This window comes from Amphiura filiformis, chromosome 1 (genome assembly GCF_039555335.1).
Source record: "Amphiura filiformis chromosome 1, Afil_fr2py, whole genome shotgun sequence".
In the NCBI taxonomy this organism is placed as follows: Eukaryota; Metazoa; Echinodermata; class Ophiuroidea; order Amphilepidida; family Amphiuridae; genus Amphiura; species Amphiura filiformis.
The window spans coordinates 23,767,292-23,788,399 of NC_092628.1; the positions used below are offsets into that span (position 1 = coordinate 23,767,292).

Here is a 21,108-nt window from a genome sequence, read left to right on the forward strand (position 1 = left end):
CTTTGTATTTGGCAGCCACATCGTGTGATAAGTCCTTGTGGCAGTAGAATAAATGAAAAGCATTCTGAAGATATTTTTACCAAATTTACCTGGTGTCAGGACTTCAGATAATAATTGAAGACACTCCTAACTTTATTATGTCTAAGAAGTTTACATTCTGAAGTAAATAGATTTTGAGGTAAATTTTTGGAAAAGGTTCAGATTTTAAAAAAATCATAAAAATATATGTTTCTCCCAATTTTTTCAGACAAGATTTTGCATTCATAATACAAAACTTGATTTTTAATTTCAATATAAAGCAAGAGCCATAAGTCCAGTGAATTTTTGTTCTTCAATTTTCTGAGACAGGTCTTTTTACTTCACCTTTACTGACATTTAGAAACATTTAGTGTAATAATTGCTATACTTTGCCTTGAAAGTGACGTCAGTGCTCTTGCATCTCAGGCGTGCCGACAAATGCCCTTGTACGCCTGCATGTGTATACACTCTGCGCGATTACGTAAGCGCATGATTTGATACTGCGACCAACGAATACACACCTACATCAGCTCGCGATGATATAGGTTCTGGTTAATTAAACTACACTTCCAAAAACTTGTTTGCCGCTGTATTGTATACTTCCCATTTACATCTTGAAATACTGTTAAAGTTGAATTCTTTTAATTAAAGCTTTATTATTTTTCACGTTCCAAGCAGCTAACACACAAATATATTCCTTTTTTGTATATGTCGCGATTTTAAAAACAAGTTAAACAGTACAAAATTGGTGCAGTGTGAACAAATGATCACGCAAATATGTCCACTTTCACAGTACAGTTTTCTGTGAGTCGGTGGCGTAGCCAGGTTTTTTGAACCGGGGGGAGGGACAACTTGTACCGACATAAATATACCGACATAAATATTTTTTACTGACAGAAGTTATGAATTGTTGACCCCAATTTTTTTGGCCCAATGCACTCAAGAATCTAAAAAGTGGTGGTGGTGGGGGGTGTATAATGCACTTTTACCAATATCATTCAATTTGGCAACGTCAACAGGCAAAAACAGAAGGCTCACATCAAAGATTTATAATCAGTGCACGCAAAATTGTCTATTGTTGACCTCCAATTTTTTTCACCAACGCCCTTTGTGTACATTACAGCCTCAGATGTACCAATGGCCATGATGAGCAGGGGGCACTGACCCCCGGCCCCCACTGGCTACGCCACTGCTGTGAGTACTCTGCACACATACATGGTAACATTCAACAGTTCCTTCTTACCTACTCTATGATAAGTTATGACTTACCTAGTCTATGATAGGTTATGAATAACAAGCCCCCGCCCGTAATGTTTTATTTGTGACTGTTCAACACAAATGGGTTGTAATACCAGAGTTTCCACTTAGTTAGATATTGGACTGGCAAATTATCACAATAAGTTTTACAATGATATATTACATGTTCCTGGTGCTTGTTTGCAAGGTAGTAAAAATCAGCAAAAGAGTTGAAAGATCCTTTGTTTTCCATTGGTTTTATGAGAGGTTCAATGGATCATATCTCAAAACAAGCTCTGCCGATATTACAGCTCATTAGTGGTGGATTGTCACATTTATGATCATTTAAATTTTTATTGGCATAAGTTTGGAATACCCAGTCAGTGTCCACTCTCTCTAGCATTTTGCTACACAAAATGAGTGTCATCGAGAATGGCTGTTCGGCATGTTCTATTGTGTCAAATCTCATTTTTATTGTACCAAAATTGTGTTATGTGGCCTCAAATTGAACATTCTTTTGACTCTCTATTTTAGAGTAAGGGGTCCGGATTAAGGATTGATCATTAGGGTTAGGGTCGCCCTTGAGGTTTATATCAGGGTATGGCTGCAATGGGTATTCTAAACTGTCTTACTGATAATGATAAGTAGTCATTTCAGTTTCATACAGGCTTCTCACCTTGAAATACTTCCAACAAAAATCAAGCTTTTGTTTTTCAAGAGACATCAAAACCAATGGTATACTTGATTCAGCTCACAATGGGTGAGACTCATAGCTTACAAAAATGTAGCACCTACTTGCCTGCCTGTGATGGGTTAACTTAGATGCTGCACAGGTAAAAGTACCTGCCAATTTGGCTGGTTACAATTTCAGACTAAATTTTGGACCAGTGCTCAGCAACTTTTAGCATGAATATTGGCCCGACAATCTAATTCGAACACAAGTTTACAGTCAGACACATTAAGCTAAGGCTGATATGCATCAAGGTTTTCATTGCAGTCAGTGACATCCATCATCTTCAAGAAACATGACAACTTGTACAGAGAAGTTTTTTAACAAGGCTGTGATGCTTCATTTTTGATGTGGGTCAACCAAGGTTCTGCTCTGTCATGATATATCATCATTACCACCGGTAGCCATAATGTACCAGTATTTTCCACCATCTTCAGGAAACACCACAAACGTGTACAGATTCTCTCCACCACATGTGCTGTAGCCATGTTCATGTTTATGCCATGATAAAGGCGAGTCCGCAAACCCATGTACTGTTATAGCTGCCCAATCAACAGAGTTGGTTGAAGTCACATAGTGCCTGCGTGCAAATTGGGAAAACAAATAATGATGATAAATCAATGACTGGAAGGTTGAATCTTACAGGGTGCATGTCCCTCAAAAAAAGGAAGTTCTTACAAGTATATAGAGGACTTTTCATTTACCAGGTTGTCAATATTATACAGTGGCGTAACTAGGGGGGCAAGGGGGCAACGTGCCCCGGGTGCCACCCTTAGGGGGGTGCCGAATTGGCTGACAAAGTCATTTGAAAAATCAATTTAGACTAATATTCAACTTCATTATATCCCAAATTAATTAGACGTAGGCCCTATTTGTCAAAATTTTCAAGAATTGGGGGTGGGCAAATATCTTTCCCACGTCCAAGATATTCTCGAGTGGGGGGGTAGGGGCGCCAATTTTGTTTCTCGCCCCGGGCGCTACCCTAGTTACGTCACTGATATTATACAGACTAAATAAATATAGTTTTTCACCAGGTTCGCTATTGCAAATAATGAAGGAGATTGACAAGTAGAAGAAGTGATCCCACCTGGGAATCAAACCCAAGACCTCAGGTTTACGAGACCATGGGAGCTTCATGATTATATACAGACTGTTTACACCCAGTGATGTTCACAAGCATTTAGCCTAATGAGCGCCTGCCATTACATTTGTGTGAGCTTTGTGTACTAAATCGGCAAAGACATGAAACAAATAATTGGCTTTGGCAATGTTTCAAAGGTTTACTTTAGCACACATTGACTGCTCAGTGCCGGAAGTGGGTAAAGACAATAGCTGCCATTTGTAGATGAGTACAATATACTGTGTGTAAATTGCTAAAAGTTTACATGAGAGCTATTGCCCACTTCTGGCACTGATGAGCAGTCAACATTGCCATTTTGAAATGATCCATCGCACACAGATAGTAAACAAGCATGCAAAGTTCACCAAAGTATGTACTATCCCCCTCCCCCTCTAAACAATAACATGCGAGAGCATGTACTCCCCTGATCTTAACTTTTTGCTTACAAGTTTTTGATCAACACAAAAGTCAAAGTGTTTTTTTTACCTTAATCTTGATAGCATTTCCTTTATTCTGCCTGGTGTGATAAACCCAGTCCATCTATGACACACTGCACCAGATACTTGAAGACTTGGTTCAGGACATGAGAAGGTGGAAATGAAAGCATCAGGCTTCCCAGTACTGAAATAGACAGATAAAATAGAGGTAATCCCAGTTAATTTTCCCTCCAGCTGAGAGCACTAAATGAAGAGAAGCGCTACTTCAATCGAAAAGTGAAGACAGTGTTAGCTCGGGATCTTGTGCAAGAGCCTGGACAGTGTATAAGAGTCTATCTGCCATGCCAAAAAGTGACTCTCAATACCGGCTCTTAAGGGATCTAAAATGAGCGTTTATTGTGTTTCGACAGTATTTTTGTGGGACATGAGAGCACCTCAGACCTATCGAATTGCATTCTGAATACTGAAGCATGTCTTTCTGATATCAAATAATTTTCATTTTTGAAAATTACAATATAATACAAATTTTATGACAAATTATAAAAATTTGATATTTTTCAAATTTTTGATATACGAGGGGCAGTCAGTTTGTTTTAAGAGTTGACTCGTGACGTCATATGTGGATTGTTTTCATGGCATTTCTCAATGATTACATAAACACTGTACATTTGTCTTTCAAACAACACATGTAAAAATCATATCATACACATGATTACGTAACAGCATTAGCATAAAATCAATATACTAGGGACACTGCCAAATCACGCAAAAAGGCGGGCATTTTAAATTACAGAAAAAGCACGTGTTTACAATGTCCGAAAACAGCAAAAGTACAAGGTGCATATGGCTAGTTTTGGGCAGGAATAAACACTAGGTCCTCCGTTTGCATTTGATAAAATATGAGACTTGCCATTAAACGTTGGTGGAAATGGGACGTCTGGAAACTTCAACAACTTTAGGGCTTGAATGGAAGCAAAATTATTCTGCAAAAATGGCGAAAATGAAAAAGCAATTATTACAAATGACAGTAATTATCTCCAAAATGAAACAGACTAAAATATAATGACTGGTCACGTGTGAGAGCTGGTACTCAGTGCGATGATAACTGGTGCAAATGAAACAACAATCTGCGCATGCGCAGGTGGGATGACCGATACAACATGGTGGAAATGCACGAAAATTGCTAAATTCCATGTAAATAGAGCCTAAAATATTACAAAATGCTATGAAAATTGTAATTTAAATATTCATATGAATTTTTATGGATGATCTCAACCTGAAATGAACAGAAAAGTTTTAAAAATATATTTCTCATTCAAACGATGACCTCTCTCTTTGTACCACTACTTTTTGTATAAATGTAACAATGGTACAATAACAGTTATATTTTAATCACGGTTCAAATATTTTCTAGGGAGACTCCGTTTAAATGTTTGAAGATTAGTCAACAGAACTGGCAAAAAAATTTAAATTTCCACGTTAGCTATTTTTGGCAATATCAAGATTTTTAAAGCAAGAAAAGCCTTGTTTTTGTCAAAAATAAGACATATTTGACCACGCATTTTAGATAAACCAAAACCTTTACAGCCCAACAAACATGGTGTAATGAACTGTAGTTTGTTTTCTATTACTGTTCCAAAAGGCAGCATTCTCCATTCTTTAATTCTCGAGAAAATATAGAAAATACAACAATACCTCATTTCAGCCTCTTATTTCCCTTAACAAAAACGCCTCAATTTCACCAGGTGACTCTAGACCATTGATTTTATGCTAATGCTGTTACGTAATCATGTGTGTGATAGAATTTTTACATGTGTTGTTTGAAAGACAAAGGTACAGTGTTTATGTAATCATTGAGAAATGCCATGAAAACGATCCACAAATGACGTCACGAGTCAACTCTTAAAACATACTGACTGCCCTCAGTATAACAGTCCTCGAAGTAAATTATATAAATCTAATGATATATTCTTAAAGTGTGTGTAGCAGGAAGAAAAAGAATTTTGACCTTTCATATTGAAGATATGGATTTTTTCCCAAAAAGACCTAATTTTTTTGTGTGTTTTGGGAAAAAAAATCCATATCTTCAATACGAAAGGTCAAAATTTTCAATTGATCGTCGGATTTTCATCCCACCTACATACACTTTAAGTATAAATCATCAGATTTATAAAGTTTACTTCAAGTACTGTTAAATATCAAAATATCAATTTTTAATGATTTGCCATAAAATGTGTATTAAATTGCGAATTTCAAAAATCAAAATTATTTGATATCAGAATGACATTCTTCGCATTCAGAATGCAATTCGATATGTCTGATGTGCTCTAATGTCCCAAAATAAATACTGTCCAAACGTTCATACCCCAGCCCTTAATAGGTAATGGTATCAATGCGCTATAATGTGACGTAGGACATAAAAAGGCAGTATTTTGACTTATATTATGAAGGATACATGTACTAATGATTGACAGTGATGTATGGTTCAATAAGGTGGAGCCATTATGCCCATATTAGGCTGTTGTTATACAGAAATCCTGTTCTGCGAGTGATACAAAAAGGTGACTGTTAGGCCTGATTACCCTAGACAGTGCTCTGTTTATACACAGTTCACTGACCTGCACTGTTTGTCACGTAAGCAGACCATGACCAAAGGTGTAGCTAGGGGTATGGCACCCTGGCTAAGGATACATAATGGTGCCCCCCACCCCCACCACAATACATAATGCGTTCCCCCAATTCTTGAAACAATTGCACAAATAGGGCCAACTACTAATTTATTTTGGTTATAATGAAGTTGAATATCGGTCTTAAATTGATCTTTCAGATGATTTTGTGCTTTCATCGGTTGGAGGGGGCGCAGAATCAATGCTGAATTGGTCAATTTGGTGCCCTCCTAAGGTGGGGCCCAGGGCACGTTCCCCCCTTGCCCTAGAAAATTTACACTGTATTTGAACATTGCATGATTGAACGTGATGTAATTGGTTCATTAGCGGATCAGCTATTCAATTTTTACAAAAGGGTAAATGAAAGATAAAATTAAAATATTATACAGACTAGCGATCACCTGTCTTGCACGGTCAGAGTCTTTCGCGGTTTGTAAATTTTTTGTATTTTGTGAACATGTAAATGTTTTATTTAATGTGATTAATGGTATGAGAGGAGATTATGTATATATCATTTAGAAATATAATATGTAGTATCATTTCCATATAAATCAATGGCTTGAAATTGCAATTACATCGTGATCGAAGCAAGTCTTCTTGCCACCATATCATATCCACCATGAGAAGTGTTGCCCCTGTTTGATCCTGGCCGCCCTGATATTTAAGATTTTTATGCATTTACAGTACTTTTTAGCCCATTTTGGACAAATTTGTTGTACCTTTGGCCATTTTGTACCATTTTCGTCCAAGTTTGTCCCCCACCTTGACATGTACCTTGCTGCCCCCTGCAAAAGTCCTGGCTACATCGCTGAGCAGATGAACACAATTTTATTCAATTCCCTCTTGGCCCCCTGTGGTATGCTGGCTGACAGATATTTAAGATTTGTTGTACTTTTTATTTGCTAGCCCATTTTGGATAAATTTGTTGTACTTTTTACTTTTTAGCCCATTTGTGACAATTTGCCCCCCGCATGAAATTTGCCTTGTCCCCCCCTTCTCTCTCTCTCTGAAAAAGTCCTGGCTACACCACTTGTTGTACTTTTTATTTGGTAGCCCATTTTGGATAAATTTGTTATACTGTTTACTTTTTAGCCCATGAAATAAAAAAAAATAAAAAAATTCGCCACCAAAAACAATGCGCCGACAAAAATATCTTTCCCCGACCCTAACTTCCTCCCCCCTCCGAGTATCAAATGGTGCGTCCCTTATAGGTATGAGATGTTCATGATGGCAATCTTGACCTACAAATAGGACATTATGAGATGTTGACAATCTTCCAAAAAGGACATTTCATCCTTTGAGTAAATGTTGACTTTATGGTATTATATAATACTGTGTGATTGTATAATAGGTAATTCAATGACCATCCAGACTACAGGCATAGTATCTTACACCAATGCCAAAACAGAAGGCCAATTTCAGGCTATTTCAGGCTATGTCAACATTTATAGTGTATTGTGTTGGCTTGAAAAGTATTAGCATGCAGGTGCGCTGCCACTGCCTTTGCCCTGCCTTTGAAACTAATTAACATAATTTGACACCCTTAACGTAAACAAAAACAAAATTGGATGTTTTATTGGGGTGCGGACAACTTTACTCTACGCAACGCAAAAATCCATTTTCCAAAATAATGTAAAACGTAGAAGTTTTTAGCCTTACCAATTCGAAAAACTCAGTAATTTATTATAGATGGAATATTATACAAATTGAAAAGTGACAGTTATGAATGAGGTTAATGACTTTGAATCAGTTATTTTTCGGGTATTCTAAAAAAAACCATTTTGCTTTGGGACCAAGGAATATCCTGAGGGGTGCAGCCCCAAAGGATATTCCGAGGTTCAAAACAACTGATGCCCAGTCATTAACCTCTAACCTCACCATACAAGTCATAGCAGGCAGTGTGTGGCATTTCTTTTTTATGGCTGCATTATAATAGTTCATGTAGGAATATCAGTTTGCATAATCATAATAATAATAATAAATACATTTTAGATTTATATAGCGCCTTTTTCCAGCTAGATCTTGAAGAATTCAAAGCGCTGTAATTTCATGGTGAATCATCACAATCAGATCGCATCATCTAGGCCAGTTGCAGCCGAACCTGGCGCAGACCTATCCGCACTTAGATTGTAACATCCACCAATTATCTGTACAGCTCCCCAAATTCCATTGAGTGAAGGAAGTTTTTGATAACCAAACAACTAATCACTGATTTTTTTTGAAAGCAGGAGGAAACCGGAGATCTCCGGGAAAACCTGCGAGAGCGAGCATGGAATCGGGATAAACCAAATGCACATACAGTCCTTGGGCACGGCCGGGGCTTGAACCCGGGACCTCAGTGGTGCAAGGTGAGGGAACTACATCTGCGTCAACTTGCTCTCCCATATCTGTCATTTTAAATCTACCTGCCTGATGGGCTGATTAGCGTTTTTGGTTGCTCAAGTTTTGATTGTTCCCGGCTGACAGGCAGGTGATTCTGTGAAGCCTGTCTTGCTCCCTCAGAATAAACCAAGGCTGGTTCCGAACGTGGTTGCTCAATGAGCTATCCAAGTTGAAATCTACACTACCCCTGTATAAGATTTTGGAAATATCTTCCATAGGGGGAGTATGTTTTTCAAATGTAATTGGTCAGGGTTAATCATTTTGAAACCCATACTCCCCATGTATTATGGCTTCACCTATATCTTCCACAACTGGAGTGAGTATTTCAAATGGAAGTTATCCAATTGTCTATTGTATTCAAAACTCATACTCCCTCTGTGGAAGACTTTAGCTAAATCTTCCACAGGGGTAGTGTGTATTTTAAATGGAATAGTCCAATAATGACTCACCATGAGACTCCACATGAGATGGCTCCTAACCACTCAAACATCTCCTCTGCTTCACACCATTCCTTCCCTCCATCTGAATCATTGCTTGCACCATTGGTGTTATCTTGACATCTTTCTCTTACAGGCTGGCCATTATCTATTAAAGGTGAAAAGAAGAAAAGTTAAAACTAAAGTGTACTTGCATCTGTATCTTAAACAAGCATGCCATTTTGATGTCAAAATCACCTCAATATTTGGCTCTTATGGTTTATTTGAATGTTTAAATTAGTACATATACATATCTGTAATATCTAAACATGTTCACACTGATTTATGCTTGGTATATAAGCATATTAGTAGTGTTGGATAGGCAGTTTGAAAACATGCATTTCACAAGTTGTAAAACTCATTGGATGGGCATCAAATGGAATGAAATCTGTTGCATGATGTAACGCTTCATAAAACTACAATAAATCAGGAGGCAAAGACGACGTGGTTTAGTTGCTATTCTGCCATGATGGAGACTCAAAGGACCCAAAGAGGGCGTGATTTATTATAACGTACCCAGGGGTATCGGATCCCGTTACATCTCTTTTCCTTTAGAAAAAAATGAGAAAAAAAATTCTATGCTCAAAATGATTCTTTTTTTTCACTAAGCCTGTTCAAGTGTCCATATTGTCAATTTGACTGTCCATGTGGTTGTGATGAAACACACTGTTCATTTATCTGCGATTATTTCTGTTAAAAATCATTTTATAAGTACGGTATCTCCAGAACAAGGATTACGATTACGATTTTCCTTCAATGAAAACAATGACTTTGACAAATAAACAATATGCCAAAAGCTCTGTTCTGATGGTACCAGTTCATACTTGAAAAATTATTGTCTCTTTTTTAAACAGATGATTGGCGACAAAGTTTGGTATATGCTGTGTAATTCCCAGAAAGTTTGCTCATCGTTGCTGAAGTCTCATTGTTCAAATTGTCCATTAAAAGCGTCGATGAAGTTCAATCATAGAAATGATTTGTATTTGTTATTAGATTATGTCACACATGTTATTTTAAACTTAAAGTTGCTCTATCTGTCATTTTTTTTAGCAACAAACTTTTGATCTTCAATTTTGATTTTTGAAATGTTCACAATATAAATGTAATCTGTCCATGTAATGATGTATTTTCCATGCTTGAAGAAGGCAGCAATGACCAGCAAGTCAAGTCCCATTAAAAGCAGATCCTTTCACCGCTAAACAACATCCACTGTGTTGCTGGGCTTCTGTTGATATTTCTTCGAGTCCAGGTGCATCTCATCTCTTGGAGCATCTTGATGACCAACTAAGTCAATTTGCATCCTCACGGTTTTAAGGGTCTTGGATTGCAAAATTTAACCACAATAGTATAGCTTCCTCACGGTTTTAAGGGTCTTGGATAACTATATACATACAGGTTACAGTTCAACTCAAGGCGGTTGAAGATTGACTCATCATCAACAAAAGTTCAAGTCTGTACAGCTCACTGTCACTTGCTTTATTTAATTTATTATGCTTGCAATCTTGCTTACATTTAGCTCAGCAAACAGTCTATGATACACGACGATTTACAAACGTCAGTTCTTCCAAGCTGGTGTCCACACTCAAGGACGATTATACAGTAGACATTCTTTAAATTTGGACCAGATTCACATTCATGCATTCGCCGATACCCAATTCCATCAATTCTCCAAAACACAGCCGTAGGCAATTAGGTACGACAGCTCGTCACCTCAACTTTCGGCCAATCGGCTTCTCACGGAAACTGACGAAGTTCGTTCAGAAAGCTTATATTTTACGCCCGATGACCAGATGAAATCTTGTATTTTCATAGTCTAAACGACGTCCACGGCGACTGGACTCGTTCAGTACGGGCGGAGTCCTCCACAATGTCAGAAGACCACTCTGACACCATGTTGCGTGATGTAACGCTTCATAAAACTACAATAAATCAGGAGGCAAAGACGATGTGGTTTAGTTGCTATTCTGCCATGATGGAGACTCAAAGGACCCAAAGAGGGCGTGATTTATTATAACGTACCCAGGGGTATCGGATCCCGTTACAAAATCAAGGAGTACAGTTATTAAAAATACAGGCCTAAACAAAAAATATAGCAAGTATAGATTGCAAATCCCCCTTGCATGTTGCAATCCTGCTTTTGTGGTTCCTAAAAACCGCAAAAATAGCATATATAAAATTGAATAAATAACAAAACAAATGTAGCAGTTTCCAGCTCAGACAGAATTAAATGAATGTTTCATTTTCTGTTGCCTGTAAGAATTTTAAGTTCATTACCTACAACACACTCAGTACAGGAATAAATTCAATAATAAAATTATTAAAAAGAAGAAATTGTGTGTTGTGTCTTGTTAGTTAATTTTGAAAATTAATGATTCTGCCTGTTTGTTGTTTTCTTTCTGACAATAATTGGCTTGTTTTCTGACACTAATTGTTGTTATAAACTAACCTTGTATTTGGCTCCTCCCATTTTCATTTTGATCATGTCCCTTTCTTGTCTTTGACGCAAGATAACAGCTATTTATTGACGGCACTGATAATGCTGAGGTAGTCTGAAGGACTGTTTGTTTGTTCACCACAATCTTATTACAGGTGTAGTTACTCCAGTAAGTATCCAGTTCAATATGGTGACCTGTAATTAAAAACATTGATTAAGATCCATACCAGTCAAGATGTGAAGTTTACAGACTTGGTCATAAATTTACCAAAATCCTTTGCTTTTTGAGCAACATGTTTGAATGCTTTTATAAAGCATATGATAAAAAATACTTTATTAGATATAAATAACCCCCAAAAAGCAATATGAAATGAACCAGCACTATTATACTTCTTGGGACACAGACAGCTTTGAAAGACAAACCTCATTTTTTAGATACCATACAATTGAATACCTGAGTGGAAGAAGGGCCCAACTCCATCAAAACTGTTTTTGAGATATTACGAAAAAACTTAATATTTGGAAAAGTTTTGTAGACAGAATATTTTCATCTTCAGGGGACCTTTGATACATGAACATACAATATAATATACATTCGAAATTATATATGATGTTTCCAGGGTAACGGTACAGGTCTTAATACGAGCTGGAGTTGGGCCCTTCTTCCACTAATATACTGCAAGTGCCAGTTTCGTAAGCAGATGTGTTATAAATAGTTACAGAAATTGGATAATTATCTATTAATTGCACATGTAATATGTTAGCAAGAAAGTTTATTGTAGTGAAAAGCAGATTTCATGGGTGAACAAAATTCTTCTTTAATCCAATATTTGTGGAAGAAGGGCCCAACTCCATGGAGTTGGGCCTTTCTTCCATGAAAACTCATGATTAAGTGTATGTGGAAGACTATTTAGAGAGTGACTTTTGGCTCATCTTTCACACACAAGGAAGAACAGTCTGCTGGCAATCAAATGCTGGGTCTAACTCATTTTTGTAAAAAATTGGAGTTGGGCCCTTCTTCCACTCAGGTATTCAATTGGATTATAACAAGGTACCATGGGCTCTTGTCTCCATTAAATTTAACATACATATTAGGGTCCATGCCCTTATTTGCTGGTAAAAATAACAGGTGTGCTACAATTCACACTTCTGGAAATGTTAAGGCAGGCTGTTAGGTGTACTATTAAATTGCACTCTGTAAAAAGTTTAGGAATTGAGATGTGCTATAAATCGCATTTAGACTGGCCATTTAAGGTGTGTGATGGTGTGCAATTGCATTCATACGTCTTAAAAACGCAATCCCTGGATTTTTACAGGAGGGCAATTTTAGTTTAATAAGTTATCAAGGAAGCCCATATATGCTTCATAAGGCGAATCTTAATTTAGTTTGAACACTTGAAAACAATTTATTTTGAAAAACTGGTACATACCTTCAGCTGGTTTCCAAGCAACCAGAATGTCAAAGGTTAGATTTAGCCTGTCTTTCAAGCACCATTGGACACGCTCATAACCAGATTTTCCTTTCTGATAAGATTTGTTCAGTAGAGGAACTTCAACAACTACATAAAATCAAATCAACAATTTTAGTGTGGGGGCGAGTGTGGTGATGGGGGAGGGGTGAAATCAATTCAACAATTTTAGTGTGGGGGCGAGTGTGGTGATGGGGGTGGGGTGCCTTCACCGAACCATTCAAAGCGAGGACAAGTGATAGTTTCCCACATTCAAAGTGAGGATAGTTTCCCACATTCAAAGTGAGGACATTTTGACAAAGTGAGTACAAAATCTGAGTCCTCGCTTTGTGACTAGGTGCATTGGATAACACTCTTCCTATAGGGGGTATAGGCTATTATGAATAGTTTGTTTCATAAAAATGTCCTCGCTTTGAATGCCGGACAGACACATAATACACACATGTGTATCACAAGTCCTCCCTTTGATGCCCACGTGGATGAGTAGGGGTGTGTGTGTGTTGGTGTTTGCCTGCAAATGAGGACACACATGAGACTTTCACATTTAAACCGTGGATCTAACTACAAACTACATGTTGTACTGTCCTCAGTTCACGGATGTCTGCAGTAGGTTGCAATTGCATACCAAATGCATTTTAGAGATTCATCCACTATTGTGCATACTTATTCAGTGCTTGTAGAGAATACATGTTATTTATTGATTTTCCGCTTTATTAAACATTCTTAGTCAGTGGGAGTGGTCTTATTCATAGACACATAATCTGATTGGACAATCGCATGATTTTGTATTTTATAAAAAGGGGAGTTTTTATGACGGTAACTTTAGTTTTTGCTAAAAAAATAGTTTACAGTTATTAAAATAATATTTAACTGACTAAGAATGAGAATAAACAATAGGAATTTCTATTTTTACTATCCTCTACCTATGATTGACGACAGGAAGGTCCAATATTTTCATCGTAGTATCCACTACTCAAAATATTGGACCTGCCTGTCGTCTATCACACGGTAGAGGATAGTAAAAACAAAAATTCCTATCATTTATTCTCTAAATATTAGACAGTAATAAAGGACAGCGCGCTTTGAGCTATATATATGTAGGTGAATACACTGTGCACAACCCTAAAAGTGGTAAACAACTTTGTACGGGTTCATACACTGATATTGTCATTTTTCAATTTCATAATCAAATTAAAAATTATAATTTGAGATTCAAGTGAATACAAGTGAGAATAACAAATAAGATTTTGTCTTTTGACTATCCAATATCATGTGATAATTTTTATTGTATGCACAGGCACACACCGACATCGCCTGGCTAATAATTACTTTGTCAGCAGAGATACTAAAATCAATACCCGGGATCGATACACGTAAATGTGCTATACACGAGTTTGATATGACACGAAAATCTTTGGATACCGGGGTGATGAATATCTCCCGTAAATGATTTCGTATAAAGAAACCAGATATGGTTCCTTGCACTTGAATATGTATTTTGAACAGATATGATAGTCGTTAGCTTGCATCTTGAGTCAAAAACTGACAATAATTCTGATTTATATGTGCCGAATTATATAGCGCAGTGTGTAGGCCAATCGTGGAGGTAGTCTAAAAGCATATGACCTATGGCGTACCATGCTCGACTCACACACAGCAAGGTCAGTCACCGGCCTAATCGGGGCTATTGTCAGTAGCCTTAGTCAGATGTCCTTCACCCCATTATGCGACTCAAAACTATTAAACAGGTCGATACAAAATGGCATGCTTGGCGGTGGATTCAACCTGCCATGGCGATTTCTGCCATGAAGATATCGAGGCGATGACACTGTGAGGCATCCACTATCCAAAATATTGGCAGCCCATCTATATGACACAATATTGGATAGGGAAAAGACAAAATCATATCTTTTATTATAATTAAACAATGAGTTCGTAGGCACATTTCGTACTGTGTGTCCAAAGCCATAGCCAGGGGAGTGCAGCCAATCAAAATAAGATCCAATCTAAACATGCCTTCTTACCAGAGAAGATATCTTACACTTCCCACAATGCATTTCTCTCATTTCAATTTTCTGTACTGATTTGCTCTCTAGTGCAGCTTAGGTCGATAGTGAAGATAGCCAATGACCAGAGCACATCCAGATCTTGCAAAATATGTTTATTTCTTGACTATTGACCCATGTTTAGCCAGTCTATTCTCTAAATGACAACCAAGGGAACCTGTACAATGAAATGAGGCGATGTATCATGTTGCAAAGGATTCTGGGAAGGGTAAGTTATCTCCTCTGATTTCTTACTATATCTTGTAGGTTTCCTTCTCTGGTCATATTTGGATGGTTTTCCTTCTAGTCCTAATTCCTCATAAGTGTCTTTGGTAACAGATAATATCAGTTCCCCTGCAAACAAACAAACACACAAACTAACATTTGATAATCTACTGAAGAATGTATCTATGTTTAAAACATAAAAAAAAAGATACACCTTTAAAATGCAAACATTTTTTGATATCATCATCCCAAAAAATGTGTATCTTCCCCGTATAAGGAAAGCCAAAACTTAAAGGAAATCTGTACCATAAACTAATCAATCGCTATATAGTTGCAGTAATAATAAAAACGACAAACAGTAAAAGTCCCAAGCTTATATACGTCCAAATAAAGGAGAAATTCTTAATTCCTTACGACAATCAGCGATCGCTTTTGTAATCCATGGTGGCGCCATATTGATACCCGATGCATTTTATTACGCTGTAACGGTACACGATTTTGAAACCAGCGAAATCCGTGCCACGAGCCTCGTCCCTCGTGAACTTTGGTGGCACGAAGCGAATACTACCAAAGTTCAGATTCAACATTCGTTCAAAAGAAAAAGGACAATTTTTACCCATAAAACTACAGAAGAACATAAAAAAATGTATTTTTTTTAAAGTAATATTTATGATCAACAATGTCTTTTGAGAACGAAAAGTAAAAACAGCACTAAAAACCAAAATTTGCTGTGGGGGTTGCGAATGCCATAGCAACACACGCTTGCCGCGGGTATGTGTGAAAGGTTACACTGATGACCGCTTGTGGCAGAAAGGAGCTATCATGGCGGCTTCCATGAATCACAGAAACGAAGGATTAAAAGTGCTTTTTCTTTGTTAGGAATATTCCGAAATTCATATAGAGCGTCTGGTATGTTTAATTTAGGGGTATATAACTATATTAGCCATTGATTAGTTTATGGTACAGAATCTACAGATCTCCTTTAACTTGAATGACAAATATTCACACAGAAGAAGATAAGTTTTTCTTACCAGTTGGCAGCAGAGCAACCACATTATCTGTATCAATCCTTGTTCCTGATGATAATGCATAGAAGTCCCCTGCAAGTGAGAGAAGTGAAATTTATAGACGATACGGTTAAAATAACTCAAATTTGTACATTTTCCAATCATCTTGTTTTTAGTTTATTTAGAATACTGTATCCACCATAGGATTCCAACAGGGTCTTTTAAAGAATGGTGCATGCATGTGTGTGTGAATAGTAAGTATTCTAAGATATGACCTTAAGTATCATCTTTATCATAACATTACTGACTTTGACATACATAGTGATTCGACATACATATTAGTGACCACCACAGATCGACAAATAAACACATCTTTTGAAGATGTACATTTTATTTTCTAAATTTAATACTAGCAACAAACTTTAAATTATCTGATTTCATGCTTTGAAAAATAACACACACCCTACTTGTAAAGACCTACAAACAAGGACCTACAAAAACCAGTGTCGTAGCATGAGTCATCCTATGGGGAAGGGGGACACCACCGACCATGATTGGGGAACTGGGCCTGATTGATAAGGCACAAGCCATTTGTTGGCAATTCTCCTATGGGATTTTCTCAATTTTCAAATTGCACCTACTACTACTACTACTACTCCTACTACTACTACTACTACTACTAAACTGCATTCAAAATAATGCTTTACGTAAAGTAACCACAAAGCACTTTACAACTTAATACTACAAAAATATTAGCCACTACCTACAACATTTTCCTATCTAACCGAGGACTTTGCACACCCAAAAATACATTGTAAGCTCTAAACCGTGGACCAATCAAGACTTTTTACTATACAACTAAGATATGAGCCTACATTGTACACCGGACACATGGTCTTGTATGGGTCTTGTATAAGGATTTTTACATTGTTTGCAACATGCTGGTAGGTAGAGGAAATACTATGGACGTCCTCCGTTGAGAAGGGTCCTCGGTTGCTCTGGGTTTTTTTGTTGCTTGTGCATCCTTGTTTGCATTATATGGAAGCCCATTGAAAATTTGAAAGCACCCTACACACTTCACACACACACACAAAAGTTACATGTATGTACATTCATACCGAGACATCCACACTATAATAAAGCGAGGAAAGCTTATAAGTGTCTTTTTCATACACCCCATACCGAGTGAGGTCTGCCTAATAATAATCTCATAATGTAAAAATCCTTGCTTTGTAATCCTCGCTTTTCTCATTTTTACACAATTCCTCACTTTGAATGGGCACTCCAACACACACCCAAACTGACCCAACAAAAACACCCATGCAACACCAACCTCAAACTGACCCAACACACACCCAACATTATGAAAGTATTTACCATGTCTCAAGAACTTTTGTATAAAATCCAGCTGAACCAATTCCAACACAGGGAGCTGTTTGATATGCCAGTATACGTCATGGTCAGGGCAGACATCTTGAAGATCTGATGGCAGTTTGGTACATCCTGGCACAAATATATCAACCTGTGGATCAATCAATCAATCAACAAATCAATTAAAGCCATATTATAACATTTCTTTAAAAATAGATTAGTATTAATTTTCAATAAAATGTTAGCATTTACTGTCAGATATGTCCCCTTTTAATTTTGAGCTAAAGCAAAGAAAATCGGAATTTACAACTAGCGCCAATGCATGTCACGCCGGCGGTTGTAATATGGTACGACCCTCTGGCGTGTGTGTGTGTGTGTCCCGCACGCCGTGTACGTAGTACTGTGTTGACATCGTATACGCGTTCGACTAATATTTCAACAACTCCTCCTATACATTTGTACAGGAGCCAACCGTTGTTAAACCGTGATGAATCCACACTTTTACTGTAAGCGTATACGCCGAACGCCGAGCGAGACTACGCGTTCGCGAGAGCGCCAAAATTCGGCATGCCTGGAACCTTTGCGCGTATGCAAGCTTACAAGTTGAATTCAGTATTTTTCAGGTAGCGGCAAAACTTTGCCGTTTTATTCCGTAGTTTTATTGCTGATATTAACAGAGAAATCATCGAAGTTCTTGTAAGACTTAGTGACAATGATTAACTGACATTTCCTCCTAAAATAATCGTGAATTATACGATCTTTAGCGGGATCTTTAGCTTCTTTTCGTCTGCGTGGTTTTACTTACCGGGCAGCTAAAGCTGCCCTCGCGAAAAACCACGCAGACGACGCGCCGCATCGTTGTTAAACGGTGATGAACAACGGTGAAACATGATTGAATCCCTAATTCAATCGTAATAATAAAACGCCGATTCAGGTGGTTTATTCAAAATCTCGGATTTTGACAAAACTACAGCACCTAAAGTCTTGATTTTTGCAGAGAATCTTTGTTTACTAAAGTACATTACAATCGTGTAAAAACCTGAATTAAAAATTTTTTTGAGGGCGTTCTCCTCAGCAAATGTTATAATATGGCTTTAATTAGTCTATCTGCAATCAATCAAAATTAGACATGAATTGTCCCAATTCGTTTGGCTCTCCATGCTCCTATTTATTTAATTTCTTGCCCTAAAGTTCAAATTTGCATTTCAGGCAGTCTATTTTTGGGGGCCGAGAGGGGGCAAGCGATTTTGGCAGGCTGATAGGGGGCAAGCGATTTTTGGCGGGCCGTTCGTAAATTTTCTACCCGAGGGGCTCATAATTATTATTGCACAGCCCCTTACTGCTAAGAGCCGATTAATACGGCTATCATGGCTACATATACAGTGCACAACTTATAAGTTCCCCCTAATGCTTTTTGAAATAAATCGAAAATTATTTAACGAAATGTAAAATTGTAAAAAGTTACGAGTAACCTTATTTGTTTTACAAATCTGGGCCAATTTGTAGTGTCACACATCATTGCGTTTGGCCACAATGGTTCATTATGTAAAAAAAGATGGAGTTTTAAAAGTTGCACCTGAGTCCATAGGAGTCAATTGTCAAACAATACAGTATGTTAGGCCTGTCCATGTGTTTGTAATGGAAATAAAACTTAAAGTCTAGATGTTTAGTAGGGGATGTGTCCTCCTGTACTGTTGACACATGTGCATTTATTGAAACGCAATAACTTACTAGACATTTTTCGACGGGTTTCAGCCAGATTCACTATAGACATGTCCTGACGAACAGTCGTGACACGTCGACGAGGTGCTCTCGACTGGTTTTTCACCTCTCCTGTCAACTGAAATTTTGTTCTCAATTTTCGAATTGCATTAGGCGCAACTCCCATACGACAAGCAATTTCTTTCACCGGTACATTTTCATCCAGCAAACCTATTGTTCTACCGCGAAGAAATTCGGGCAAACGCGGCATTATTAAAATGTGACTTTTCACATGTGATGAACTACTGGCGATGTGGTCTATTCTCACCGCAGTACATATCCCTTCCATCTCAGACATTTATCATTAAAAAGAAAAGAATAAAACACCTGATTTGCTTTTGAAGAAGAAGAAGAAGAATACCAAAGATTAAGTTTTCTTTTACAAACACATGAATATCCCTGGCCTACTGTATTGTTTGAGAATTGAGTCCTATGGGCTCAGATGCAACTTTTAACACTGTTTAAAACGGTCTCCTTTTTTTACCAATGAACCATTGTGACTGAACGCAATAACGTGTGATGCTAACATTTGGCCCACATGTGTAAAACAAATAAGGCTACCCATATAATTTTACAGGTTTGCATTTCGTCAAATAGTTTTCGATTTATTAAAAAAAATATGTAGGGGGCAACAAGTTGTGCACCCTATATGTGACTATTGTACGTAGTCCGAATAATCAGACCCAGAACAAAATATTAATTTCTGACATGATCGTGTACTGGGTCTGAACTGTTTCCATATGAAATCTTGATGGCAAATTGGACAATAGAAGCACATGGCTCTACGTGACAGCTTTTTAATCCCTATTCAGGTTACGTGAATCATGCTATTGTGGACCATCCTTCTGATACTTGAGTGTTTGGACAAGCGGAACGGTTTTTGTCTACCTCTCTGTTTGTAAACAAACCAGGAGGTCGAAATCGTCCTCCTCGCCGAATACGAAAGTCAGCGTAATAGTACGGCACTATATTGTACGGTATTTTATGAAAGCTGAACAATACAGAATTATATTATATAGCTATTAACCAATGAAATGTCGTTATTCATGTCCACTGAATGATAAAGACTGACCATAATAATAAATGTGAATGTATAATTAATATTCTACTATAAAAAGTATGTCTGGTTCCATAGAGCAATACGCAGTATATAAAAAGTAGGTAAGCTTAAATATGAAACGCACTTACTGCAACGTTGAAATGATGATCTCTCACATGGTACTCATGTCTTGATTTTGGGTTATTAAACATCGATTTCTCAACAATCAATTTACTTCTTGAGCAGTCGAATTTAGCCATTGCATTTAACTGTCCACCAATCCCCGAACAAGAAAATATAAGTAAATGCCGAATTCATCACCCCTGCACGTGGGTTTGTTTATATTGAAGAGCGCCCTCTGAAATATATTTCAAAAATAAGCATTATGCGGAGGCACCGTGTTTAGCCAGGTATTTAGCGTTAGGTTTGGAAAGTTAATTATTTTCTTTATGCGGGTCTTATGGCCCTTATTATTAAAACACTAAACAAACATGAATATAAGAGATAAAAGAAACAAAGAAATGAAGTAAAAACCAAAAGGAATTAAAATAATGACAGATATAATAAATAAACATGATACAGCATTTAGCATTACAAATTTGTTTAAGCATAGGCCTATGATTTAACCCATTTACAGTCATAATGAATAAATAAATAAATAAATAAATAAATAAATAAATAAATAAATAAAT

The 21,108-nt window shown here is 37.2% G+C and overlaps 1 protein-coding gene across 1 annotated transcript; it reads right to left on the reverse strand.

Moving 5' to 3' along the window:
• Nucleotides 1-1,311: 1,311 nt before the first annotated feature.
• LOC140172395 (ribonuclease P protein subunit p40-like) lies at nucleotides 1,312-20,770 on the reverse strand. The gene is made up of 9 exons (XM_072195578.1): nucleotides 20,566-20,770; nucleotides 17,623-17,767; nucleotides 16,270-16,338; nucleotides 15,269-15,367; nucleotides 12,930-13,058; nucleotides 11,512-11,694; nucleotides 9,039-9,174; nucleotides 3,591-3,725; nucleotides 1,312-2,564 (listed from the first exon to the last, which is right to left on the reverse strand). The coding sequence occupies exons 1-9, from the start codon at nucleotides 20,674-20,676 to the stop codon at nucleotides 2,360-2,362; spliced, it is 1,212 nt and encodes a 403-aa protein (XP_072051679.1). The 5' UTR covers nucleotides 20,677-20,770; the 3' UTR covers nucleotides 1,312-2,359.
• Nucleotides 20,771-21,108: the final 338 nt, after the last annotated feature.

What these genes read in the sequence shown, in the direction of transcription:
- LOC140172395 (XM_072195578.1), bottom strand. Translation starts at nt 20,676, where the DNA reads ATGGCTAAATTCGACTGCTCAAGAAGTAAATTGATTGTTGAGAAATCG. An exon ending in ATCATCATTTCAACGTTGCA is followed by an intron (nt 17,768 to 20,565) that starts GTAAGTGCGTTT and finishes ATTGATCCACAG; the next exon opens with GTTGATATATTTGTGCCAGG. An exon ending in GGTTGCTCTGCTGCCAACTG is followed by an intron (nt 15,368 to 16,269) that starts GTAAGAAAAACT and finishes GTTTGTTTGCAG; the next exon opens with GGGAACTGATATTATCTGTT.